The following is a 22,613-nucleotide window of genomic DNA, read 5'->3' on the forward strand; positions in this document are numbered from 1 at the left end:
AAAAAAACTATGAACAAATCCCCATGCACACTGCATATATCTTATTTTAAAGTAAAAAACAAAACTGGAACAAATACAATATTTAAAATAAAGAACAAGTAAATTTAAATCAACAAACTGACCAGTATTTCAATGGGAACTATGCTCCTCTCACTGACCACCAATGAAAGAGGTGCCCCTTCCAGAAGTGCTGCGAGGGCCGGATAAATGGCCTCAGGGGGCCGCATGTGGCCCGCGGGCCATAGTTTGGGGACCCCTGGTCTAAGATAACACATTGTTACCAAACACACTCGTATTTCTGTCACATAACATGATTAGTCTCACCACGTGGGATAAATTAAAACTACAGATGGGCCTGGCTCGGGAACTTAGTGGGTTAGAGCAGTGGTCCCCAATCCCTGGGCCGCAGAACCAGTTCGTGGGCCATTTGGTACCGGTCGGCAGAGAAAGAATAAATAACATGAAACGTCAGAATAACAAATTTAAATACAGCCTGAATAATGAAGACATGCTCATTCCTCCTTTAACTTAGCCCAATAAATATCATAAGTTCGACAATTATATTTTAAAATACCACAGTTTTTACACCGGTTGCATAATTTTATTTTGTGCATTTATCTGTCCCACCCTAAAGACCGGTCCGTGAAAATATTTTCTGACATTAAACCGGGCCGTGGCCCAAAAAAGGTTGGGGACCACTGGGTTAGAGCATCATCCTAGTATGCCAAAGTTGCAGGTTTGATCCCCAGGCAGGGAATAGGTGAGATTCAACTAATGAATGCTTGAATAAGTAGCACAACGAACTACAGATTACCAATTCTGGCACACATTTGGGACACATGAGTGCCCAAATTTTATTTTCCAGATCTCCTTGATTTAAAATTGCAGATAGGAAGGAGACTGTGGACCTGAACGTGGGTAGCAACATAGCTTGGTCAGATTGCAATCCTACCATTGCCTGGGAATAATCACTTGCCATTTTTGCCTTCATCTTTTAGACTGTTTCTTATACCCAATTTCTGTTACCCACAAATGCCTTTGGAACCCGGAGAAATACCATCGACTCCACCTCCTCCTTCTCCCAGCTCCGTACCCTGAGCCACCGCAGCCTCTCCATAGGACGGGCGAGCAGCACCCAGGGGAGCCTCGACACAGGTAACCTGGGGCCTGGCTGGGCCTGGAGCTCGCGGCAGGTGTCTCAGTGTGCAGTGCGCTCGGGGCCTCCCTGCATGCAGACTGGAGGACGGGTCCCTGGAGCAGGAGCTCATTCACAGGCAGTGTGACTTTGGGGTAAGCCCGATTGCAGGCTGTGCAGGCTCACAACCAGGCCACAGGGTGACCTCTCTAACGAGGTGCCTCAGTTTCCAACCCCCTGAGTTCCCTCGAGGAGAAATGCCCAGGCCATCTTCCAGAGAGAGCTGGACTCCCTGGCTTCTCGCCACCAGCCTGCTCCTCATCTCACCTGTACCTGCTGCTTGCCTACATTTTCACAGTGCTCAAGTTTGGCTTCTCTTCGGATAACTGGGACAGAAACCCAGGATCCAGTGAAAACTTGCCTTCTGATTCTCATAGTGCAGGGGTCCCCAAACTACGGCCCGCGGGCCGCATGCGGCCCCCTGAAGCCATTTATCCGGCCCCCGCCACACTTCCAGAAGGGGCACCTCTTTCATCGGTAGTCAGTGAGAAGAGCATAGTTCCCATTGAAATACTGGTCAGTTTGTTGATTTAAATTTACTTGTTATTTATTTTAAATATTATATTTGTTCCCGTTTTGTTTTTTTACTTTAAAATAAGATATGTGCAGTGTGCATAGGGATTTGTTCATAGTTATTTTTATAGTCCGGCCCTCCAACGGTCTGAGGGACAGTGAACTGGCCCCCTGTGTAAAAAGTTTGGGGACCCCTGTCATAGTGGGTGAGCTAACCCGGCTACCGAAGGAAGACTTCAGTGCTCAGCTCTGCCTGTACAGACTACAAACCTTTGTGAAGAATTGACATTAGGGGAAAAGCTGTTTAGGGGCAGTGTTATTGCTGTCAGAGAAATTCCAGGTGAATGTGACGTTGCTTAGGCCTGTCCGGTGCTGAGTTCAGGGGCACTGTCCTCGTGTCCCAGCCACCTCTGGTCGTTTATAGCTGTTTGCACTGGTACCTGCCTTGGTTTGTGTTTATACGACATAGTCGTCTGCCCAGGAGTGTTCACACCAGAAACGTGCTTCTCATGTGGCATAACCACCCGCCGATCTGCAGGTTTAGGAAATGAGCCTTTCCGGCGCCACATTTCGAAATCTGTGCGTGCTCAGTGCATTTTTCATGCTCTGTGAGGTTTTGTGTTCTCCCGAGTCAGGGAGATTAACACATAATTTTCTAAAATGGAAAAAAAAAGTCATGATGTTAAGAATTTGGTGAACCCTTTTGGGGGGAGGATACACTTCACTGGCATGCAGACATCTACTAAAAGTCAGAGCAAACCATGTGCCTCTGAGCTGAGTGCCCTGGAGCCAGCCTTTCTCCATTCCAACTCTGTACTTGGCGTTGGCCCAGCTGCTCTGCTTGGGGGGGTCTGGAGCTCCTAATTGTCACTTTGCATGTGATCCATAGGCAGCGACCTGGGAGACTTTACGGACTACGACCCAAATCTCCTGGACGACCCGCAGTGGCCTTGCGGCAAGCACAAGCGAGTTCTGATCTTCCCTTCGTACATGGTGAGTAGCAGTGGAGAGGATGGATTTGCTCGCCCTCAGCCTCTGGGGAGCAGCTTGGAGGTGGCGCGCAGGGTCTTAACAGACGGCTGCTCTGCCTGGGACGGGGGGCTCTGCCTGGGATGGGGGGCTCTGCCTGGGACGGGGGGCTCTGCCTGGGGTGGGGGGCTCTGCCTGGGACGGGGGGCTCTGCCTGGGATGGGGGGCTCTGCCTGGGGTGGGGGGCTCTGCCTGGGGTGGGGGGCTCTGCTGGGACGGGGGGCTCTGCCTGGGACGGGGGGCTCTGCCTGGGATGGGGGGCTCTGCCTGGGGTGGGGGGCTCTGCTGGGACGGGGGGCTCTGCCTGGGACGGGGGGCTCTGCCTGGGACGGGGGGCTCTGCCTGGGGTGGGGGGCTCTGCCTGGGGTGGGGGGCTCTGCTGGGACGGGGGGCTCTGCCTGGGACGGGGGGCTGTGCCTGGGGTGGGGGGCTCTGCCTGGGGTGGGGGGCTCTGCCTGGGGTGGGGGGCTCTGCTGGGACGGGGGGCTCTGCCTGGTACGGGGGGCTGTGCCTGGGACGGGGGGCTCTGCCTGGGGTGGGGGGCTCTGCCTGGGGTGGGGGGCTTGTTCACACACGGCTCAGCCTGGAGACCTTCTTGAGGACTCTAGTGTCGTTTGCTTATGGACAGACCAGCGTGTTGCCGGTCCAGGATTCTGCTGGTCACTGGTCCAGCATACTCACGTTAGGTACCAGTTCAGGGTCAGGGACCCTCACCTTTGAGGGGGCTCGCCCAAACGTGTACATCCATAGAGCCCACCAGGAGCGGACCAGGCACAGCACGGCAGCGCTGAGTTCAGGTTCAGCTCTGTTTGGAGCTCTGAGGCGAGTGCAGGCCGGCACGTGCACGCTGAGCACACAATTGGCCACAGGCTCAGGATGACAGAGTCATCTCCTGGGAAAGGGAAAGTAGGGCAATGTGGGTGTTAAATGCAAACCTTTTCCTTGCTGTTTTTATTTCTTGGGCTCTTCCTGTTTTCCCCTTTGTGTCATTTCGGTTTCTGCTTGGCTGACCACCATCTCCGGCCACTCTGGGCTGCCCCTTCTCCGGAGATCGCTGGAGCCCGGCCGGGTCCTGTGTGCTTGCTCGGGACGGACTTGCCCTGACCCGGAGGCAGGCTGAGCCCGGGATGCGGAGGGGGAGGGGAGAGTGGGGCGTGTAGGGGAACCTGCTGCCTGGACCTGCCACACACGCCATCGGGCCAGGATTCTGCTGATCGCTGACCCAGAATGCCCCGCTGCCTCCATGCCAGGGCCAGATGTGAGGAGCACAGCTGGAAACCTCTTGCTCGGGCTCCCTCGCTCCTCTCTAACCTATGCTGCTCTCCACAGCCCCGGCCCCAGCCGTGAGCAGAGGGCCCTTTTTCTGTGATAGACTCTTGTGTGTGCAGAAGCCAGAGTGGGGCCCCGCCCTACACACTCAAAGGCCCCACCCTACATACTACATACTACACACTCATGCTGAGCTGCGGGTTCTTGGTAGTGGGGTTCAACCCTCCAGCCTCTTTCCTAATGGAACATTTGGTAAGTAGCTGACAGCAGAGAAACACCGGGCAGAAGTCAGGCCTTTTTGCTAGTTCCTCTTGTAATTTTGCAAACAGCTCAGAGATCATTCTAATATGCCACATTGAGTCAGAATGAATTACCAAAGGCATTTAGTTTAAAATCGCCCTCCTCCTCACCCCTCTGTTTTTATTCTCCGACTGTTAACATGGAAAGCAAAACCAGACCCATAGGGGATTATTTTTCCCACTCTGTGACCTGTGAGATTATTTATTAATTAATTTATTTATTTTAAACAGAGCTTATTTATGTAAGTTCACACATAATAAATGTTGAATAAATGACCAGAATCGTCTCCCTCATGTTATGAGGGAGCAACTGAAAGGTCATGACTTGTATAAGAAGAAGGATTCTCTATGTTCACTGCTTTAGTTATCAGAGTTCACTTTATTTATTAAGTAACTTGGGCAGGAAACTGTGGCTCAGGGAGCCTGTGTGAGGCTGTCACAGTTGACAGACAGGAAGTGGGTGTGGAGGCCGGGACTCCTGGCTCAGAGCTGCTCTCGCTTTGCCCCGAATCCACCTCCCTCAGCACTGGGGCAGAACTGCCAACTCCAGGAGGGTGTGAGAATGATTCTCTGGGTCAACAGTCTAACACATCCCTAGGTTCCCAGGAGCAGGAGAGAGCATGCTATCTTTTATTGACATTGAGGTTTGGTGGGGAGTTTGTCCATAGATGTGGCATGTCTGGTGATAACAGTGACCTCTCTTTCTAGGCCTGGTGTTGGGCTGGCGCAAGATCTGTTTCTTTACTTTTCTTTTTTCTTTCCTTTCCCTTTCCCTTTCCCTCTTTCTTTCTCTCTCTCTCTCTCTCTCTTTCTCTCTCTCTCTCTCTCTCTCTCTTCTTTCTTTCTCTCCTTCCTTCCTTCCTTCCTTCCTTCCTTCCTTCCTTCCTTCCTTCCTTCCTTCCTTCCTTCCTTCCTTCCTTTCTTTCTTTCCTTTCTTTCTTTCTTTCTTTCTTTCTTTCTTTCTTTCTTTCTTTCTTTCTTTCTTTCTTTCTTTCTTTCTTTCTTTCAGTGATGTCATTGTGAGCTTGAAGACTCTGGGCCACAGCCCACGTGTGTGCACCTGTGTGCACGGGCTGTCTTCCTCTTTGGACCGTGTGCTGGATGACTCGCCACGTCCACGTATCTGTCCCACCCGCCTTGGTTTATGTTCCCAAGTAGGTTGTTTCTCGCTTCGCCACACTGAATCTACAGCCCGTGCTTCCTGTAACAGTCTGTCTCTTAGAGAATGAAATGGCTCACAGATGCAACTGCCTGGTCAGCTCCATAAAACCTACATCTCCTCCTCCGTTGGCCATAGGTATCGGCGCTTGGATAAAATGTGAGACGCCCGCTTTTCAGCATTCTTGTCTAAGGCATTGCTGTGTGTGTCATGTGTTACAAAGAGCCTGAACCCGCTCCCAGGAGACTTCCCCTCTGGAAGCAGGCATGGGGTACAGGGCTGTCTCTCGAGCATTTGTACATGGAACTTGCGGGAGTGCGAGTGAGGGGGGTTGGGGGTTTTGTCTGCTGCTTGCTTTGTTGTGTGTGTTGGGTAACAGGTATAGAATGTGTCCACGTGGCCAGTACTGACCGAGGCCCTCTGTGCCAGGCCAGGGGTTTCCTTATGCAGGAGAGATCAAGCCAGACGCAGCCCCTGTTCTCCTCGCCCTCCTGGTGAGTAGAGACGTCAGGCTGTAAACAAGCAGAGAAACCGCTGAACATAATAGTTTCCAGGTCCATCCATGTTGTCGCAAAAGGTAATATTTCCTTCTTTTTCATGGCCCCATAGTATTCCATTGTGTATATGTACCACTGCTTTTTAATCCACTCGTCCACTGGAAACTATTATGTTAAGTGAAATAAGCCAAGCAGAGAAAGAAAAATATCATATGACCTCACTCATTTGAGGAATCCAATGAACAATGTGAACTGAGGAACAGAATTGAGACAGAGGAGAGATCAAAGGGACCAGAGGAAAAAAGGACAGAGGGAAAGGGGATTATAGGATGGGATAAACCTGAAGGGAAAGGGGGAGGGTGCTATGGGAAGGGGTTTAGGGGGATGTTGAGGGGAACATGGGGGAGGGGGATGCATTCAGGGCAACACTAGAATCTGTGTAAACAATAAATTAAAATCAATAAAAAAATTTTTTTAAAAAGTAGAGAAACCACTGTACTTGTAATCGGCACTGACAACGAAGATGGACAGAAAGAACTGTGGATTCTTCAGCCCAAGTTGCTGAAGGCCCTCTCTGAGGGTCTGTGGTCCCTCTTGCCCTTAGGCAGGGGTGGCACTCTGCCCAGACAGACCTACCTGGGAGCACTCCAGCTGCGGCGTGAACCCTCATTGTTGGCAGGGTGCCCCCGCAGGTAGACATCAGACCTGTGCCCAGCCTGCACCCCCAATGCTCTGCCCCCGCAGGTAGACATCAGACCTGTGCCCAGCCTGCGCACCCCCAATGCTCCGCCCCCGCAGGTAGACATCAGACCTGTGCCCAGCCTGCGCACCCCCAATGCTCCGCCCCCGCAGGTAGACGTCAGACCTGTGCCCAGCCTGCGCACCCCCAATGCTCTGCCCCCGCAGGTAGACGTCAGACCTGTGCCCAGCCTGCGCACCCCCAATGCTCCGCCCCCGCAGGTAGACGTCACACCTGTGCCCAGCCTGCGCACCCCCAGTGCTCCGCCCCCGCAGGTAGACATCAGAGCTGTGCCCAGCCTGCGCACCCCCAGTGCTCCGCCCCCGCAGGTAGACATCACACCTGTGCCCAGCCTGCGCACCCCCAATGCTCTGCCCCCGCAGGTAGACGTCAGACCTGTGCCCAGCCTGCGCACCCCCAGTGCTCCGCCCCCGCAGGTAGACATCAGACCTGTGCCCAGCCTGCGCACCCCAATGCTCTGCCCCCGCCCCAGGATGCCCTGCGGAAGCCATTGCTGGGAGAGTGGGGAAGAGGGTGGCATGATGGTCACAGACTGGGTGCAGCCCTCCTCCCTCACTGTCGGCCCCCAGTGCCTCTCGGGTCCTGCTGCCCGTCCCTGTCTCCTTAGGCCCTGGGCAGCTCCGGGTAGGCCGGCCCGGGGAGACCTCGACCCTGAAAACCTGGGGCTGCTGTCTGGCGTGCTGGCGTGTCCTGTACCTGTGGAATCTCAGGGTCAGAGGTGGTCCTGGGGCCTGTGCAGAGGCGACAGCCCCGAAAGCGATGAGCTAGTCCTCCCACCCCATCAGATCCTGCTGCGGCCATTTTTTTTCTTTTCACATTAAGGTATAGTTTACTTACAATCATACGCACCCATTTAAATGTATAGTTCCATGAATCTTGCAGCCTCTCTCTGATCAAGAGATAGAACATTTCTCTGCCCTTAGAAGTTCCCATCTGCTCGTCCCCCCGCCTTCCACCCCTCCCCACAGAGGCGACTGCCATTCTGACTTCTGTCACCACAGATTCGGTTTGCTTATTCTAGAGTGTCACATAAATGGAATCGTGGGCTGTGTACTCCTTCATTATATGGTCTGTCTTCTTCCACACAACTTAGTATCTGTGAGATTCCTTACGTAGCAAGTATCAGTAAGTTTATTTTTAGTTGCTAAGCAGGGTTTCTTTGTATGGGTACACCATAGTTTGTCTGTCCCTTGTCCTGTGGATGGACATTAGGGCTCTTTCCAGTTTAGAGGTGTGATGACTATTGCTTCTGTAAACATTCTTGTGTAAGTCTTTTTGTGGACATATTTTTATTTCTCTGAGGCAAATACCTAGGCGCAGGCTTTCCGAGTCAGTACAGGTGATGTTAACCAGCCAGGAAGTGGTTCGATATATATTTTCATTCAGGTTTGTTCTATGTAGATGAGAAAAGGGCCACTTGTTGCCACGGATGGGACATGCCTTTCAGTGGAGGGCTCTGGTGGAGAACATTTCCTTGAGGCTCAGAAAGAAGCCTGTTATTTACGTGGTTTAAGTGGTGCCCCTTTAAGACCGGCCCCGCAGTCGTAGTTCCAACCATGTGTTTTAACTTTGTTCCCTGCAGGTCACTCCCACTGTTATCCACTGTGGAAGGGCAAAGGTGACGGTGTGAACAACAGCAAAAAATTCCTGGGGCAGGTGTGGAAACCAAGTTGTCGCAGCCCCTGTGGGCCTTAGAGTTTCTGGAAGGTGACCACACAGCCTGGAAGGGTGTGGAGCTCCGGGCTGCGTGCAGGTTCTTGTAGGGCCCTAGCTAATGATGGTGGTTCTCAGCGTGGCGAGGGAGGGCGGAGGCCGCGTGTCAGAGCCGGACGCCTGCTGCTTTGGATGCCGCCTGGCTTGTAATTCAGCTTCCACTAGAGAGTGGTTATTTATCACTAGAGCCTGGCAGCTGAAGAGAGTAGTGGTTCCCCCCTTTCTGGGTGTGGAGAGCAATTAAGAGAAAGTAAGTGCAAGGGTGACTAAGTTAATGCCAACAAGGTTAGTATTATTTGAATGGATTTCTGGGTCCTTTTCCTTTTTCAGGAAGAAATCTCTCTAGAACTGTTTGGTCAGAAAGAAACCCTAATAACAACCTTTATGATATCCGTAGGTATATAAACCTCAAGAGGACACCTCTTGGACTGACCTCTAGATCAAGTGCCTGCTCTTTGATTTGCTCAGTGTTACAGTCTGAGCACCCGTAGAAAACCCTTCCTTCCACCCCGCATTTCCCCAGTGCTGTGAGAATATGCCTTAGAGCTTAACTGTCCGGCACGGTGCGGGATGCTGGGCCGCGGGTAACAGGAGACTCAGTGGGAGGGGGACAGTTCGGCCTCCGTGTGGCGGGGGATCGGCCTGCTCTCCTTGCCTACTTCATCCTCACAGAAAGCTGTCATGACGACAGAAGCACGTTCTGACCTGTCGGCAGGGGAGGGTTATTGAGAGGCTGAAGCAGCTTGAGACCCGCGGGGCCCTCCCTGGCAAGGTTCCTTCCGGGGCCCTCAGATTTCAAGGTGTGTGAAGCTCACTCACTTCAGGAGACCCTCATTAAGAAAAGTCACACAGAGTTACAGCCACACCAGGGGAGGGCCCTCCTGAGACTCGCAAGGGCTCTGGGGCTTCTGCAGCCCCAGGGACCATCGGCCCAGCACCTGCACAGGTGTGAAGTGTTAAAGATAAAATGCTTTGGTGTGAAGTGTTAAAGATAAAATGCCTCAAATGCCTTCTTGCATTATGGTGGATGTTTTCTGTTTGTTTGTTATTTTCTTGGGGGCGGGGCAGGGGTTGTGACAGCTTTATTGGATATAATTCACCTATCATACAATTCACCTTTTTAAAGACTACAGTTCAGCCGGTTTTAGAATATCCACAAAGGTGCACAGTTGTCACCAGAGCTGGTTTCAGGACATTGTCATCATCCCCCCAAGGAGCCCCGTACCCTCAGCCCCCTGCTCCATAAGCCCGAGGCAGCCACACATCTACTTTCTGTCTCGGTAGACTCATCTATTCTAAACATGTCATAAAAATGGAATCCTACTCCATGGGGTCTTCTGCGCCTGGCTTCACAGCTTAATGGTCACCTGTGTTGTCGCATGCAAACAAATTGCAGTGTTTTGTTTTGTTTTTTTTCCATCTTTTCCTTGTAAAAATAATACAAAATGAAATATCAGCTTTACATTTTACCCAAGATGTTGCACCAGCTGCTCCCTTTCTATGCATTTGTCTTAGATTTTGAATAATTTTTTTTTTATTTTAACCTGACCTTTTATACACAGTTAAGCAGCTCATGCTCTGAGCCCACTGCTTAAGAAGCATACATTTAAAAGTGCATCCACATGCTATGTGGGTGTGTGTGACCTCGGGGCCACATCCAGTGTCATCTCAGGTGGGTGGAGAGATGACTCCAGAAGTTTTTGTAGCACCAGGTAAATATTGACAAATATCTGAAACTGTGAATGTGCTTTTGCACCAGCTGTTAAATGCACATGGTTGTGTAAAAACCTGAAACAAAGGCAGTTTTTCCTTTGTTTCTCTACTCAGTTTTATTTCAGTGAAGAAAGCTGAAGAACTTCCCTAAGGAGAGGGCAGGGAGAGTAAGTCCAGGATTCCGCATTTGGAATCCGATGGGTAGCAATAGCAACAAACACAGCCCTGCCTGCATGGGCTGACTGCCTGCTCCCATCATCTCCTTGTGATTTACTCTCCTCTTAGGGAAAAGGTTAAATGCATAGAATGGCCAAAATGCCCAGCTGTTTGTGGTTGGATAGATTTAGTTGAGGGTCGCAGCTCTGCTTAATTACCTTAGCAAGCATGTAACATCTGTTTTCCCAGTGCCCAGCTGAGCTCGGAGCACCGATGGATGTGACAGGTGTGACAAAAGCTGGTTAGCTCTGGTTGCACAGTGGTTCTTGGTGCTGGAGAGAGCTGTAGAAATCACTGTCTTTCCCTGGCCAGATAGCTCGGTTGATTAGAGCATCGTCCTGAAGCACAGAGGCTGCCCATTCAATCCCTGGTCCGGTCACATACAGGAACAGCTCAATGTTCCTGTCTCTCTTTCTCTCCCCCCCACCTTCGCTAAAGTCAATAAATAAAAGTTAAGGCCCTGGCTGGTTGGCTCAGTGGTAGAGCGTTGGCCTGGCGTGCGGAAGTCCTGGGTTCGATTCCCAGCCAGGGCACACAGGAGAAGCACCCATCTGCTTCTCCACCCCTCCCCCTCTTCTTCCTCTCTGTCTCTCTCTTCCCCTCCCGCAGCCGAGGCTCCACTGGAGCAAAGTTGGCCCAGGCGCTGAGGATGGCTCTGTGGCCTCTGCCTCAGGCGCTAGAATGGCTCTGGTTGCAACAGAGCAACACCCCAGATGGGCAGAGCATCACCCCCTGGTGGGTGTGCCAGGTGGATCCTGGTTGGGCGCATGCAGGAGTCTGTCTGACTGCCTCCCTGCTTCCAACTTCAGAAAAATACAAAAAAATAATAATAAATAAATAAATTAAAATTAAAAAAATAAAAACCACTGTTCTGCCTTCTTCCGTCCTGCAGGCAAGGAAGTGGGGGCTTAGGGAGGCTGCCTACGTGTCCCTGGACTCCCTGCTGGCTCCTGGGGCTGGAACCCAGACTACTTTGGAATGTTCCTGCCCCCAGGGGCCCCTCTGACCCTGCAGGGAATAGTAGCAGAGTCTAGAGCAAGCTCACACCTGTTCAGAGCTGCTCATAAGAATTCCCAGGGAGATGTGGAGGGCAGGAGGGTGGGGAAGAAAGGACAGACCAAGCAGGCCCCAGGGTAGAAGCACCTTTTAGTTGTTTCTGTTCAAATCAGAGCAGCAGCCTGTCAGCTCTGGGCCCCCCACTGTTCTCCAGTGCTGTTATTAGGGCCTCTGTACCTCCAGCCCCCCCACCCGCTGCCTCAGTTCCCTCCCTGCTGGCCCCGCCCCCTCCCATTGCAGCCCCACCCCACCCAGAGGCCTTCATTTTCAAGACTGTAGCCATGGGCTGGGCTGGGGCCCACGTTCAGTTCCGTGGAGGCTCCCTCCCTACTCTCATGACAAGTCAAGCCTTTGTTTTTTAAAGCAAGGATGTGATGTCTCAGTGTCTCCGCAGTAGATGTGGTAGACAGTTGTGGCCTTACCGTCTGTTCCTGTTATCTCAGAGGGGATTCATGGTGTTAGCCCCCCACTGGTCCTTCCTTTCCTGACTCTGCCTCCAGTGAGTAGACCGGCCGGGCTCCGTTCTGATTTGCGTCTCCCTGGACATTCCGCGATCTGGTGATCTCCTCTCAGCCAGCCTTCCCCTCTGCCTGTCTGCAGCTGTGCACAGGCAGCCTCCCTGCAGCCAGGCAGCTGTGAGGAAATGCATGGGAGCGATCTCTCACTCCAAGCTCAGAATGGTGCCCTCTGCAACAATGCAAGCCGGGCTGGAGCTGCCTGCCCATCACGCCGCCCGACCACGTGTCCCCCACTGCTGGGGCCACTACAAGTCCTCTACCTGGTGGGTCTCATGGCCCAGAATTGGGTGGCATTGAAAACAGCGGTCACTCCTTCTGTCCCACACCAAGAAGGAACCAAGCCTATTTATTAGCAGTTTGATTGACAGTAACATAAATGCACTGGTAAATTCTGGACATTGCAAGTCTTTATCAATTATACAGTTAGACTGAGAGAAGATCTAGAAAAAAAAACCCACATTGGCCTCATTTTAATTCATTCTCTCTCAAGCCAGAACGAGGGAGTGGCTAGGCGCCCGTGGTGATCCCATGACTGTCTCCCCGGATAGTGGGGAGGTCCAGCTTCTAAAGGACGTCATAGGCCCTCTCAAGGCAGGTAGGACCATGCAGAGGAGTCCTGGCTGCTCTATTCCAGAAAGTGCTTCTTAGAACTGGAGCTGAGGACAGCAAGGGCTGCCATCTGGAATCTGCCTGAAGCGGTATAGCCCTGGCTCATGATGAGTCTTCCCGTACCCAGAGTCTGGCCCATATGGGCTGCTGTGCAGCAGTGGCTCCAGGTGCAGAGTGTGTGCAAGACCCATCTGAGCAAGGGGCTGGGAGCAGACTGTCACTCAGTGTGCCCATGCTGCTGGGTGAGAGCAGGGTCTGGAGCAGCCCCGCAGAGCTGGTGCCCTGCAGTCATCGACATGAGCAGATGACGGAGTAGCCAGGTGAAGGGACTGAGGCAGAGAACTCGAGCATTTTACACTAGGCTGTCCAGCTCTTTTATGGCAGAGGCAGGGTTTAAACCTGGGAGTCAGGCGCCAGAGTCCAGGATCTTCCCCACAAAGCTGCAGCTCAGAGAAGTGGAGACGAAAGCTTGAGTGGAGGAAAGAGCTGTCTCAGCAAGCAAAGAGGCGGAGAAAGAAGAAACATGTAAAGTGTGCCCTCAGACCAAGGCCAAGGCCAACAACTGCCTGGGGCAGAGCTGGGCTGTCAGAGCACAACGTGGCCACGTAGCAGCACCGCTACAGGCAGGCACCCCTGCTAGGGGTTCACCTGAGTTCCCCGGGGATCTCCAAGCTCACGAATGCCGGGGATGGCCAGACGCTGGGAAGGAGCCAGGAAGCTTTCTGTTTGGGTTTCAGAGAGGATGGACGTGGCTCTGCTGACACCTTGATGTCATACTTCTAGCGTCCAGCACTGTGAAACAGTCATTTCTGTTGTCTAAACCACACAGCTGTGGCACTTTGTTACAGCAGCTGCAGGAAGCTAATATGATAACTGTCGCATCCTCCCCAGCCTGGCACTCAGACTGACACCCACAATTTACTGCCAACCTCTCATTACCGTCTTGAGTCTTGAGGGGATTTTATTGCTCTAAAAGCCAATCTACCTCACTCCCATAACAGCAGAGACTAGAATGTGTGTCTGAAGAGCTCCCTGGCTCTCCCAGCGTCTGGTAGTGCCCGGCTCTCCGGGGCTTGGAGCTGCATCTCTGCATCTCTGCCCCCCCCCCCCACAGTGCTCTCCTCTTCCTGTGTGTCTGTTCACGGGCCACCTCCTCCCAGTGCTTCTTATAAGGGCACCAGTCACACTGAATTGGGGCCCACTCCACTTTAGTATGACCTCATTTTAACTAATTATATGTGCAGACGCCCTATTTTAAATAAGGTTATGTTCTGAAGTACTTGGGGTTTCATACCACAACCCATCTTTCTTGGGGGGTCACGATTCAACCCCTAGCAGTGGTGCCTGCTTGTAACGATGCTGTTATGTGGCCATGTCTCTGTGCTCCCCTCTAGGGTCCAGTCTGGAAATAAATAGACATGTCCACTCATTTCTCTCTCAGGAAAAGTAGGCATCAGCTTCATACCCCAAAGAGTCAGGATGACGCTCCTTGTAGAAATAAGAGTCTCCTGCACGGCCCCGGGCTGGGCCTGAGCCCTCCTTGCCCCATCTCCAGGGCTGCAGACTGAGCTGGCTTGTTGGTGCTCACAGGGCCGATGGAAAGCAAAAACCGGTCAGGAGTGGCATGTGAGGGCCCCAGGGCAAGGCTTTGTACCGTGGGGAACCATGACGTTGGTGCCTTTCTGGGAATTAGAAGCTGGTCTATAGGATAGTCACGACAGTGGTAAATGCCATCAATGGAAGAAAGCAATGTGTGTCAGTCATGGTCCAGCATCCACTGTAGCTGATTTAAGAAGAAAGGGATTTGTTACATATGAATGCCAAGGAGCTCACAGAATCACTGGGGAGGCTGAAGAAACTGCCTAGTTGGAATTCAGGAATGATCCCAGCGCCGTGCCACAGAACCAGGCTCCCGGGGGCTGCACCAGTCCCAGCTCCGGAGGAAGTAGTGCTTCCAGCTAGCAGTCAGGAACCTGCCCTGCTATGGTCTGCACCGGCAGAATCCGGGACTTCTTCCACAGCCCCCCTGGCAGCAGGAACAACGGGAGCATGGCCTCTGCTTCAGTGCTGCCCTCTCACGCTGCTGCGTCAGACAGGAAGGCGTGGGGTTGTATTCGGAATCCTAGCTGCAAAGGAGTCGGGAGGTACAGAAGGTGTCCTGGAAGGGGGTCAGATATCCAAACCATAGTGTATAATAAAGGGGGGTCACTGGAGGTTCCCATGACCACCACGGATTTAGGGGAGATGATCCTGCAGAAGTGGGTGGCTGTTCATCAGCAAGGAGGATGTGATTCACATGAAATTCACCTGTGCAGCATCACAGAGCTGATAGCAGGGCCCCGCCAGAGACACTGGCTCAGTGGGCCTGGAGCCGCCCAGTTTGCTGCTGTCTTCCCCTGTGATGCTCTCGATAAAACCCTCCCGTGTCCTTTAGGTACATTCTATTCTGTTTGATCTTCAAGACAAACTTATGAAACAGCCCCATCAAGTGCTCTTACCTTGTACTGAGAAGAAAAAGCTGAGGCTCAAGGAAGTTAAACCACTTTCTCAGAGTTGACCAATGTGCTGGAGTGGGAGCCTCTGACCACCACCCAGACCCTACTCTCTGTTGTTCTTTTCTTTTTTGTAACTAAGAGAAGGGGCGATAGACAGACTCCCACATGTGCCCCAACTGGGGTCCACCTGGCAACCCCCATCCGGGGCAGATACTCAAATCAGTCAAGCTGTCCTCAGCACCTGAGGCCAATACTTGGATCAACTGAGCTATCCTCATCTCCCAAGGCCAATGCTCGAAACATTTGAGCCACTGGCTGGGAGAGAAGAGAGAGAAGGGGGAGAGGGAGTGGAAGAGAAGCAGATGGTTGCTTCTCATGTGTGCCTGGACCAAAGATTAAATCTGGGACATCCCCATGCTGGGCCGACACTCTGTCCACTGAGCCAGCCAACCAGGGCCAGTTTGTTGCTCTTTTCAATCTGATTAAGAACGGAAAAGCAGGAAGGCAGTAGGTGTGTGATCTGAGAGGTCTGAATCCCAGTGCTGGCCCTGCCTCAGCCCGCTTAGTTCCCGGGCAAACCTCTGCTCCTCTCTGACCCTCGGTCTCCTTATCTGTCAGGTGAGGCGGCTGGTATGCATTTGCAAAGAATTTTTTTGGCAATGGGAGCCTTCTTTCAAGAGAAACGTTGAGTGTATCTACATGTAAGACAGAAAAAAGCAGAACAGCCATGGTTTCCTCAGGGAGGATCCAGACACGCCCCCTCACCCCCAGAATATCCCTGCTTGGGGCCCCCAACAAAGGCTGATGACCTTTGCTTGAGCTTTCTCACAGCATTGCAAACTCGTGACTTTCATCTGCACAGGAAAAGCAGGAGGCGGCTGTCTCTAGGAATCCGGGTGCCTGGATGTGGGGAGGGTGGGAGAAAGGGGCAGAGGTGCTGGGTACTTAGGAAGCAGAAGAATTGGCTGGTTGGCAGGTGGGCCCACTTGAAGTAAGCGTGTTTGATACGGTCCCCCGTTCTGCTAGGTGTTTCCTGCATGAAAATTCTTCCGTCCTGTTCAGCCAGCGGAGATATTTGCTTGAGATGAAATAAGGCCATTTTGAAAAGTAGAAAGAGAAGCAAGCCCATCTCGGAGGATGACGGAGGCATCCACTCTGCTGGACCTCGGCAGTAAGGGGTCTCCGTGAAGTCCCGAGCGCCCTGCTCCCTCTAGCGGAGCCGCATCACACCACGTGTGTGCGTGCCTGTGCGCGCACTGGTCCCGCTGTCGCACCCACCGGTCCCCTTCCACACGTGTGTGCGTGCCTGTGCGCGCACTGGTGCCGCTGTCGCACCCACCGGTCCCCTTCCACACGTGTGTGCGTGCCTGTGCGCGCACTGGTCCCGCTGTCGCACCCACCGGTCCCCTTCCACACGTGTGTGCGTGCCTGTGCGCGCACTGGTCCCGCTGTCGCACCCACCGGTCCCCTTCCACACGTGTGTGCGTGCCTGTGCGCGCTCTGGTCCCGCTGTCGCACCCAGCGGTCCCCTTCCACACGTGTGTGCGTGCCTGTGCGCGCACTGGTCCCGCTGTCGCACCCACCGGTCCCCTTCCACACGTGTGTGCGTGCCTGTGCGCGCACTGGTCCCGCTGTCGCACCCACAGGTCCCCTTCCACACGTGTGTGCGTGCCTGTGCGCGCATTGGTCCCGCTGTCACACCCACCGTCCCCTTCCGCTCAGGATTAGAGAAAGCTGTGGACAGCTGTGGTGGAATCACTTGAGTTAGTATTGCTGGGTGCCTTTATTCACCAAAAGCAAAGAAGGTGCCATTCGGATCAGTGTGAATTCGGACGTGCAGGTGTCTGCCTGTTCTTGGTTGTTAACTGACGCCAAAGGCATTCTCTGTGCTTGTTACAAATCATGTCAAAGTCCACGGGTCTGCTGAACAGAGGCGTTCCCAGAAAACCCCCAACTTTTGTTTGAGCTGTTGAGGAAAGCTTTGATATGTCTTCGGGAAAAGACCAGGCACTTCCTGAAGAGAGGTTGGCCATGATGGCCATCCATGGGAACGGCCCTTCTCATCCGAATCTGTGGTTTCTCCTTTTTTTGTCTTTCCCTGATGACGTTTATCACCTACAGCCAGGCGGAGAGGGCATCATATTGTCACAGCCTTTTGAAAGTATACTCCGAGGGAGTAGAAATGATACTAACCTGGGGGAGCCAGCCGGGGGCTGTGTTTAATTCAGAGTTGACAGGGTAAGGCAGAGGGGAGCAGGAAGAGCGGAGTCCTCTGAAAGGGCTTGGGGGGCTGTGTGTAATTCAGAGTTGACAGGGTGAGGCAGAGGGAGCAGGGAAGAGCAGAGTCCTCTGAAAGGGCTTGGGGGGCTGTGTGTAATTCAGAGTTGACAGGGTGAGGCAGAGGGAGCAGGGAAGAGCAGAGTCCTCTGAAAGGGCTTGAGGAAGCTAGTCAGCAAGGAAGGGTAGACTTAGAAAGGGACAAGGGAAGAGGAGGAAACTCAAGGTTTAAGGGACTATTAGTAATAGCTAACATTGTAGACATACAATGAAATATTGTTCAGTCTTACAAAGGACGGAAGTTCTGACATATGCTGCAATGTGGATGCGCCTTGAGGACATTATGCCAGTCACTACGGGACAAACACTGCAGGACCCCGTTTGTCTGAGGTACTAGAATAGTCAGAAGTGTAGAGACAGAAAGGAGAGTGGTGGCTACCAGGAGGCGCTGAGGGGAGGAACGGGGACTTGTTTAATGGGAGGAGTTTCAGTTTTGCACGATGATAAAGTTCTGGAGATGGACGGTGGAGGTGGTTGCACAACAGCGTAAATGTCCTTAATGCCACTGCTCTGTACACCTAGAAATGGCTAAGATGGTAAGTTCTGTGTTGCGTATCCAGTATTTCCCCACAGTCAGAGAAGGAGCCAGCGTTGGTTGAGGACTTGCCATGTGCCAAGCACTACACAGAGCTCTGTGCTTCTCGTGTGGCTCTCAAAATAGCCATAGGGAGGAGGCACCACTAGTGTTTCCGTTTTACCGGTGTGGAACCTGAAGTTTGGCGTCATGAGATAAGTCTCCCACAGACTGATGACTTGTGATGGTCAAGTGTGGATTGCACCCAGATTGGTGCAAATCAAATTGTAGTATGTGAACGACAGACTGAAACACAGAGCTGAAAGGGTGACGCCCCTCCCTGCAAGCACTGACCCCTGATGATCGCAAGGCCAGTGTTTCTAAATGTCACCTGCTCCTTCTAAGAGCAGGGACTTGGTTTCCCTCGACCTTCAGAGGCCACAGCCTTGCTCAGGCTCTGGATTTGGCGGAACGCTTGTTGTGGAGCTCACCTGGGCTCCCCATTGTGTGGTGGTGCTGGAAGTTATCAGCTGGCCATAAAGCGTACATAATTATTGCCCAGAACCCTTACTGTAAGGAGTGACCTTGTTGCCTGATCTGTTATAGACCACAGTAATCGACTACGTGAAGCTCTCAGATCTCAACAAGGACATGAACGAGACCTTCAAGGAGAAGTTTCCTCACATTAGGTTAACACTCAGCAAAATCAGGAGGTATGTGGGGATTGACAACCACTTGAACTTTCCCTTCAGTCCCCACTCCCAGCATGCATTACACTCATGCTCTGTGTGATGGTTCAAGTGAAACATGGGCACAGTCAGCAAACAGCGGCCTGTGAGATGCTGGCTGCCTTTCTGTGAGAGCCAAGAGAAGCAGGCGGAAGGCAGATCTCCTGACACGAGCTGACAAGGATCTGGGGGAAGTGCCTTCAGTGAAAGAACAATTTCACACTCAGCAGCTTACCAGTTCAGGAAGACTTATGTCATGAAAAACTCAGCGAGAATAGGAAACTGGGTCCCCTGCCTTCTCAGATGTAGACAAAACAAGAGAAAAGAGTTGGTGTCATGGATTTGAGATAACTCTTCACCCACAGTTGTCTGCCCAGAAGTGACAGCCAAGCCCTGTCTGTAAGCAGTCAGCAAAGCAGCCAAAACAGAATCCGGCCCCTAGAGTTGGTTGGATCAACTTTGTGGTCACTCATGTCTGCCAGCCAAATGGTCAAGAGGACTGGCCTGACTGGGCTGGAGAGAAAGTGACTTATGGTACCTGTGTACCAGGACAGCACAACGTGTGAGTGTGTGTGCATGTGTGTGTGCGCGCGCTCGCTCGTGCACGCGTGTAACGGGGCTAGAGCATATACAGCAACACAGTGTTGGAATATGTGCCACCATTGATGTGCACATGTTTTAATATCTTAATACTGCTTTGATTCTGACATGTTTGGTTTGACAAGCCAGAGAGGTAAGGAAAATGAAGAATTCCCACTTTGTCCACGTGCTGGGCAGCTTTCCTAAGCACGCTGGCTGTTGTGCTCTTAGCCTAACCCTTCTCCTGACGTAAGGAGTGGACATAACTGACATCAGCAGAGCTGACACCAGGTACCTAACATTTCTGTATTCATCTCTCTGGAATGGCCGTCGTTCCTCTTAGTTTCCCTCTTTCACTGGGACAGCTCTCCAGGTTTCCAGAGAGACCCTCAGCCATCCACTAGGTTCAGTGTGAACCTCTGGGCCCTGTGTTGACACGTTCTATACAACCTCACCAACAGAGAAGTTTATTCCTCACACGTTATGTAACTTTCCAACTCATAGGGATGTAATCTCATTCCATAACACCCTTCTGGGAATGAGAAAGGAAATGCTTTCTAGACAAAGTAGTCTTATTGTTTGGGGTGCCTGAAACTCCAAGTTCTAATAAGACTCCCCTCCTTCGTGTCTTTCTCCAGTCTGAAGCGAGAAATGCGGAAGCTTGCTCAGGAGGACTGTGGCTTCGAGGAGCCCACGGTGGCCATGGCCTTTGTCTACTTTGAGAGGCTCGCCCTCAAGGGAAAGCTAAACAAACAGAACCGGAAGCTCTGTGCTGGAGCATGTGTGCTGTTAGCCGCCAAAATCGGAAGTGACCTCAAAAAGCATGAAGTCAAACATCTAATTGATGTAAGTGGCCCATGTCCTGATGGCTGAGGTTGCACACGCTCCAGTCCAGTGTTATTCTTACAGCCTCAGAACACTGTGATAGCAAGGCAAGGGTGCCTGTGGACAGTGTGACCCGCAGAGCATCCGCTGCACACGTTGGCTCCACAGACCTTGGTTTCCTGTGGCCTTGGCTGCCTCCTCTCCGGAGGAAGGCATAGGTTTCTCCTTTCTTTATAGGAGAGGCCCATCAAAGTAAGGAAACACTGATCTCTTTAGGCGAGTGTATGAATGCCTGTTTCAAAAGACTCTGTGTTCGTAGAAAATTTGGGGTATGGGAAAGCCAACAGATTAGGAGGCAGTTGCCATTGAAGAGAGAGGGTAAGCCCCCAAGTGGAGGAGTGTCTTAGCTCACACTGCCAAAACAAAATACCGCAGATGGGGCGGCTTAAACAATAGACATTTATGTCTCACGGTTCTGGAGGCTGGGAGTCCAAGATCAAAGTGCCAGCTACTTCAGTATCTGATGAGGACCCTCTTTTTTTTAAAGATTTTATTTATTTATTTCAAAGAGGAGAGAGGAAGGGAGGGAGAGAGAATGGGGGGAGGAGCAAGAAGCATCAACTCCCATATGTGCCTTGATCAAGTAAGCCCAGGGTTTCGAACTGGCGACCTCTGTGTTCCAAGTTGACACTTTATCCACTGCGCCACCACAGGTCAGGCTGATGAGGACCCTCTTTCTGGCTTGTAGATGGCCAGCTTCTCACTGTGTCCTCACGTGGCAGAAAGGGAGAGGGCACACTTTGGTTTTTTTTCTTGTATGTGTATTAGTCACATCATAAGGACTCTATCCTCATGAGCTCCTCGAAACCTAACCGCCTCTCAGACATCCCACTTCTTAGTAACATCACATTGGAAGTTAGGATGACAACATATGAATTTGAGGGGACACAAACATTCAGTTCATAATAAGGGGCCACACCATGCAACGAGGGTCATGCAGGGAATAGGGAATTAGTAGGATTGGTCAGTGGTCAGAGGGAGAGGGAGAAACTTGGGCCGGAGCCTTTCTTGTGGTTTCTGTAGGAAGGAATTGGCACGGCAGGGTAAGCAGGCTTAGGGGTAGGAAACTGAATAATCTCAGTGGGCTCTGGGGAATAGAGGCTGCTCTGGGTGTCTGGTACCTGACCCTGGGTGATCAGGGCAGGTGGATAATGGCTCAGCCCAGAGAGCAAGGGCCAGGAGAGAAGGTGGTTGGGGTGTGGGCTCTAAATTGCTTAGTTTGCATTTAAGAAGTGTACTCACAGGGGAGCTGTTCACTTTCTCCAGGATTTGGCTGACCCTGGGAGGGGCAATGCTTTCAGAGTCAGCAAGGCCTCAAGCTGTCCAGACGTCAGAACACAGAAAATAAAACACATGGTTACCACAGTGCTCCATGTGACTATCTCTGCAGCTGTCTTCAGTAGCACAGGAAGAGCAGAAAGGGAGCTAGTGTAGCTACTCCCCACATACGAAAAAGTATGCTTTGTTCTTTTTAATTTACCATTTTAATTATTTTTAAGTCTATAGTTCAGGGGTATTAAGTACATCCATATTGTTTTGCAACCATCACCACCATCCATCTTGCAAAACTGAAACTCTGTATCCATTAAACACTATCTTCCAACTCAAGCCGCGACCTCGGGGTTTTGAACCTCAGCATCCCAGGTCAGCACTCTATCCCCCTGTGCCACCACCAGCCAGGCATCCTAGGATTTTGATGTTAAAGCTAAAATGCTTTTCGTTTTCTTTACTTCTGTTGCAGAAACTGGAAGAGAAGTTCCGGCTGAATAGACGAGAACTGATTGCCTTTGAATTCCTGGTGTTAGTGGCCTTGGAATTTGCCCTTCATCTGCCAGAGCATGAAGTCATGCCCCATTACAGACGCCTGGTCCAGAGCTCCTAGCACAGGCCTCCTGAGGGCCGGGGGCCGCGTCCTCTGGACTCAGCGGAGCTGCACTCACTACTGGAAATGCGAAAATAGACTCAGCCTACCAAACTTTTCCCTCTCAATGTGTTTCCGTGTAGAAGCAGTGCCAGAAACTTTTCAGGGAAGTCTTGGGTCTGGCTAGCTGAGATGAGCTGTTTACTACGCAGCAAGGGAACGGGAGGCCTATGCCGAAGACGAGAAGCCCCTCCAGCTCTCCACGAGCGAGAGTCCTTAGCCATCTCCACCCCAGTCTTCCTCCCGGGCACAGACGAACTTTGCAAGCGTGGTCCAGAACCTTCTCTCCAAACCCGCTTCAACCTAAGAGTGTGAAGTTTTGAAGCAGAGAGTAGAAAACCGTTTGCAAAAGTTGAGGGAAAGCTTTCAAAAGATACCCTCACTGTGTCAAAAGAGCGTGCCAATCAATCTATTTTGTATCAGCTGTTGGAAGTGCACTTCCCCTGGGGCTTGCCTGAGTGAGTGTGACAGTGTGTGTGTCTGCGATACCGCGGTACCATGATACCGCGATACCGCGTCAGCCCTCGACCTGCAGCACCCGCGCCACCCCCTGGGAGCAGACCTCAGCCCGGGCGCAGGAGCCAGGCTGACCTTCGCAGCTATTTCTA

The 22,613-nt window shown here is 52.0% G+C and overlaps 1 protein-coding gene across 1 annotated transcript in view; it reads left to right on the plus strand.

The window, feature by feature from the left end:
* Window positions 1–22,383, plus strand: part of LOC136383380 (CDK5 and ABL1 enzyme substrate 1-like) — a 101,283-nt gene extending 78,900 nt beyond the window's left edge. The window contains exons 6-10 of the mRNA XM_066353224.1: window positions 999–1,155; window positions 2,598–2,701; window positions 18,499–18,605; window positions 19,838–20,045; window positions 21,826–22,383. Coding sequence (XP_066209321.1) covers window positions 999–1,155; window positions 2,598–2,701; window positions 18,499–18,605; window positions 19,838–20,045; window positions 21,826–21,966 — 717 coding nt within the window. The 3' untranslated portion in view covers window positions 21,967–22,383. The remainder of the gene's footprint in view (window positions 1–998; window positions 1,156–2,597; window positions 2,702–18,498; window positions 18,606–19,837; window positions 20,046–21,825) is intronic.
* The last annotated feature ends 230 nt before the right edge of the window (window positions 22,384–22,613 follow it).

The sequence above is a fragment of the Saccopteryx leptura genome, chromosome 11 (genome assembly GCF_036850995.1).
Source record: "Saccopteryx leptura isolate mSacLep1 chromosome 11, mSacLep1_pri_phased_curated, whole genome shotgun sequence".
In the NCBI taxonomy this organism is placed as follows: Eukaryota; Metazoa; Chordata; class Mammalia; order Chiroptera; family Emballonuridae; genus Saccopteryx; species Saccopteryx leptura.